The following is a 5,000-nucleotide window of genomic DNA, read 5'->3' as shown; positions in this document are numbered from 1 at the left end:
TGCTGCGTTCAAGTGCCGGTGGGAAGATCCGACATTCAGGGACTTCCAAGTTCAGCTGCTAAACAGCCGTTGGATTCAGACCAGTGCTACTTTCTTGGAAAATCAAACTTGGAGGACAAACGATAAAGAAGTATAAACCGTTACGGAAGATGCAGTTGGGCAAGTTTGAGAATTGTTCAGGGTTGGTGGAGGTTTACGCTCGACCACATGACTTCTATTGCTGTGTTTTTTTGTTGCTTGTTGTTCAATGAAGGTTTTCTAACCCTCTCTAGTTGAATAAACTTGACAGTGTGGCACCCATCCATTTCATACTTACTTTCCTTTGTTTTGCTTTCATGCCAATAATCATTTTTACTTACACTCTACTTCTACACTTCTACTTACAGTAATAACCCTCGACATTTTCATATAAATAGATTTTCCTTTTCCTTTTTTTCTGATTGAAATAATCCATCAGTGATTCAACCTATATCCAGTTCATTAAAAGCTTCTCCACCATCTGTTCTGAACAGCCGGTGTTTGGTAGCTCTTTCCTGGGAAAATGATGCGTTTCCTGTTTGTTTGGAATAAACAGAAGAAGAAGAACTGGGTAGTTAGCATGAGCAGTGATAGCCACCTTGGCTGAACAGACAAAGAAAAGAGAAACTCAAACTGCAGCAACAGAAAATCCAAGCTCCGCCCACACTGTTTGATTGACAGGTGATCTGTGGGAAGTGCAGAGCAGAAACACCACAGTGAGGCTGAGGGACAAAGATGGAGACTAAATAAAAAAATCCCCACAGTATCTGCAGGACGAGCGGCTCACCTTCCCCTGTAGACGAACTTCATGGGCTCGACGGCGAGGGCGGTGGCCACGATGTCGTCGGCGTTGTGCCGCCGCCCCCCCACCACCATCAGGCCGTCCATCTTCCCCGCCACGAAGGTCAGACCTCCGGGTCCGATGAAACCCAGCAGGCCGGTCCGGGTGAAGGAGAACTCGCTGATGGGAGCGCCGCTGTTGGACATGGGGAAGACCTGGGGAGGGGGAGGGGGGTCCAGTTTCAATGTCATTTGTGATGTGAGTGATACATGAGACAGGGAACTAGAGCTGCAACGATTAATCGATTAATCGATTAGTTGTCAACTATTAAATTAATCGCCAACTATTTTGATAATCGATTAATCGGTTTGCGTAATTTTTTAAGAAAAATAAGTCAAAATTCTCTGATTCCACCTTCTTAAATGTGAATATTTTCTGGTTTCTTTACTCCTCTATGACAGTAAACTGAATATCTTTGGGTTGTGGACAAAACAAGACATTTGAGGACGTCATCTTGGGCTTTGGGAAACACTGATCCACATTTTTCACCATTTTCTGACATTTTATAGACCAAACAACTAATCGATTAATAGAGAAAATAATCAACAGATTAATCGACAATGAAAATAATCGTTAGTTGCAGCCCTACAGGGAACTAATAAAAACAGTTAAATGAAATGCAGGAGTGAAAAAATGACAAATTTGTGCAGCTGCTGATAGCTGATATTTAGTGCAGATATTAAATATCTTTACATTTGACCATTTTCATGTAAAGAAATGACAAGTATTCAGTGTTTCCCTAAGAATTTTAGTCTTATCAGGGTGAAAAAGCCTCTGAATTTGCATTTAGACCATCATGGGACACTAAAACTCTCCACTGAAACCTGGGATAATACTAATAGTAACACTAATAATAACATTGTAATGGATACTTGTGTCGGATCCAATCAAAATGCTGCATCAGTTCAGGTTAACAGTGTCGTATTGATCACAGTGTCGGATTGACTACAACAAATATGCAATCAATCAAACTGAATTGTATCCATCATATCAGACTGGACCAGATGTGAGTTTTAATAACAGGCTGATATTGGCACACACACACACACACACACACACACACACTGACCTCGAAGGTGTTCTTGGTCATGCCGGTCAGGCCGTAGTAGGAGGTTCCCGTGGCGACGGAGCAAACACACAACTCTCCAATCTCATCTGTTTTACAGAGCTGAGGAACACCGTCCAGCCTCACCACACACATCACCGCTGGAGAGAGAGGGGGGGGGGGGGGGGTAGAGAGAGAGAGAGAGAGAGAGAGAGAGAGGGAGCGAGACAGAGAGAGAGGGAGAGAGAGAGAGAGGGAGGGAGAGAGAGAGAGAGAGGGAGAGAGAGCGAGAGAGGGAGAGAGAGAGAGAGGGAGGGGAGAGAGAGGGAGGGAGGGAGGGAGAGAGAGAGAGAGAGAGAGAGCGAGCGAGAGAGAGGGAGAGAGAGAGGGGGGAGGGAGAGAGAGAGAGAGAGAGAGGGAAGGAGGGAGAAAGGGGGGAGTAAAGAGAGGGACAAACAGGGAATAAAAGAGGGAAAAGAGGGACAGAGGGATAAAAAAGAAGGTACGAAGGAGGAGATAGAGGAAGGAAAGGCGAGGGAGGGAAAGAGAGAGAAAAGAAGGGAGAGAGGAAAAGGAAAGAGAGACCAAGAGAGAAAGAGAAGGAAGTGAAGGGGGGAGAAAGAGAGACAAGAGGGAGATGAAGGCAGAGAGAGAGCGAGGGAGAGAGATCACGAAAGGGTAAAAGGAAAAGGAGAGAGAGCGAAAGATGGAAAGAGATAGGGAAGGAGGGAAAGCAGTGTGTAGAGAGATAGGGAGGAAGAGAAGGAGCGAGGGAGCAAGGGAAGGAGAGAGGGAAGGAAAGAAGAGAAAAGATTGGGAAGGAGAGGAAGAAAAAATGTTATAAGTTTACATCCTGCTTCTGGACCCACATTCCTCTATCCATCTATCCATCCTCTATCTATCTATCTATCTATCTATCTATCTATCTATCTATCTGATAAATACGTCATCCACAAAATAATTGATGGTTTGTAAAAACGTCAAATCAGTCACTATGGATTATTAATGAAATATTAATCAGAAGACATTTGGTAGCAAAACAGTAATAAATAAAGTATTGAATGTCAGGTATTGTCCTCACTTTGTATTTAATAAGGAAGTTGAAACTAAGGGTCACAGCTGAGGCCAAACTTAGGAAATGGCTCCACTTAGACTTTGAGTTCAGGTGAAGGTTCAGGGTCAAAGGGCGAGGCGAGGGGTTAAAAGTAGCAACAGATTTGTGACTAACTCCCTGCACAGGTCAGGCTTCTGTGATGCCAGAACAGTGTGTGTGTGTGTGTGTGTGTGTGTGTGTGTGTGTGTATGTAAAGTCTCACACTCCCATAAAATGGCCTTATGGGAAACACATGCAGAGGCTTTTTGAACTGCAGAGGCTTTTTGCTCTGCCTCATTCTCTGTTTGACACACACACACACACATGCACACACACACGCACACACATGCACACACACACACACACACACACACACACACACACACACACACACACATTTACAAGGCCAGATCTGACACACTGAAAGCGACGCCCCGTTTTCTGTGCTGCAGCGCTCAGATTCGTCTACATTACATTTTATTTTATTGTTCAGCGTCACTTTCTCTTTTGCCACTAATGAGGTTTGTATGAGTGATGCAAAGAATATTCATAAGAGCAATTGTGGAAAATGTTATTATCTTTTCAGTGTGTGTGTGTGTGTGTGTGTGTGTGTGTGTGTAAAGCTAAGAGATATGAAAATCCGGGGAACTTTTATTACCGAGTCTTGGGTTAAATCAAGTTTATGTTTCTTGGCAAATGTGAAGCAGTCTGTGCACTTTTGGTTTCTGTCCTCATACTTCATAAGCAGAGCAGAGAATGTAATTGTGAGCGTTCTGTCAGGTTATTGATCGTTTAGTGAGGCTTGTGCACTCCGCTTCAAGTTCAGGATGAATCCATTTTAAAGCTCCGCCCCCTTGTCACACTAAACCATGAGATTGGGAAAATCCCGGTTCTTATTGCACTGGACCTTTAACAGTCCAGTTCCTCGACACGACTTGGACTTGAGTCACAGTTTTAATTGCTTGAGACTTGACTTGATGCATGAAGAGAAGACTTGAGACTTGACTTGTCTTGGGTTCTGGTGTCTTGGGACTTGACTTTGACTTGAAAAGGTTTCTAAAGTCTTGACTTGAGATCTTGTGTTTGTGTAAATGACTCAGATTGAAAGTGTTGAGATTTGTTCCAGCGGTCGACTGAATTTAAATTCTGTTTTCTGAATTTGTATGGAATGATTGAATTTATTGAAGTTGAAACTGATTATAGAAATCAAACTCATGATGCTCTTACCAAGTTTTTATCCTATTAAAACCATATTGCATTGAAAAGTCCTAGATATTTAGTTTTCTTTAAGATATTAAATTGATACTGGACTCTTGATTTGTTCTGACTTGACTTGCTGTTCTACATTTAGACTTGAGACTTGACATTAATGACATGGACTTGACTTGGACTTGACTTGGTGATCTACATTTAGACTTGGGACTTGACTTGGGACTTGAGACTGAGTTGTCAGTCTGTACCTCCAGGCATGGCGGTGCCGACGTCCTGCAGCGTCAGGACCGACAGCTTCTCCTCCGAGTCGACCCGGATCACACCGTGACTCAGACCCTGCATGGACAACACACCACGACCCGGGGGGGCGCTGCCCTCCTCCACCGGCCTGGAGAGGGGAGGAGGGGTGGGGGGAGGAGAGGAGAGGAGAGGAGAGGAGGAGAGGAGAGGAGAGAGGAAAGGAGTGGAGGAGAGGAGAGAAGAGGAGAGGAGAGGAGAGGAGGAGAGGAGTAGAGGAGGAGAGGAGAGGAGAGGAGAGGAGAGGTGATGAGAGGGGAGGAGAGGAGGAGAGGAGAGGAGACAAGGAGAGGAGGAGAGGAGGAGAGGAGAGGAGAGGAGGAGAGGAGAGGAGAGGAGACAAGGAGAGGAGAGGAGGAGAGGAGAAAGGAGAGGAGACAAGGAGAGGAGGAGAGGAGGAGAGGAGAGGAGAGGAGAGGAGAGAGAGTGGAGAGGAGAAAAGGAGAGGGGAGGAGAGGAGAGAAACAGCTAATCAGACAGTGTGGAGAGGAAAG

The 5,000-nt window shown here is 44.9% G+C and overlaps 1 protein-coding gene across 1 annotated transcript in view; it reads right to left on the bottom strand.

The window, feature by feature from the left end:
* Positions 1-4,597, bottom strand: part of LOC139660151 (disco-interacting protein 2 homolog C) — a gene marked incomplete at its 5' end in the record, with an annotated part of 58,502 nt that extends 53,905 nt beyond the window's left edge. The window contains 3 exons of the mRNA XM_071538217.1: positions 806-1,014; positions 1,929-2,065; positions 4,458-4,597. Coding sequence (XP_071394318.1) covers positions 806-1,014; positions 1,929-2,065; positions 4,458-4,597 — 486 coding nt within the window. The remainder of the gene's footprint in view (positions 1-805; positions 1,015-1,928; positions 2,066-4,457) is intronic.
* Between the last annotated feature and the right edge of the window lie 403 nt (positions 4,598-5,000).

The sequence above is a fragment of the Centroberyx affinis genome, unplaced genomic scaffold, assembly GCF_046629955.1.
Source record: "Centroberyx affinis isolate AG114_WGS23_722 - 3 ecotype Tasmania unplaced genomic scaffold, CSIRO-AGI_Caff_v1 ptg003226l_1, whole genome shotgun sequence".
NCBI lineage: Eukaryota > Metazoa > Chordata > Actinopteri > Beryciformes > Berycidae > Centroberyx > Centroberyx affinis.
This window is presented reverse-complemented; position numbering and strand designations above follow the sequence as displayed.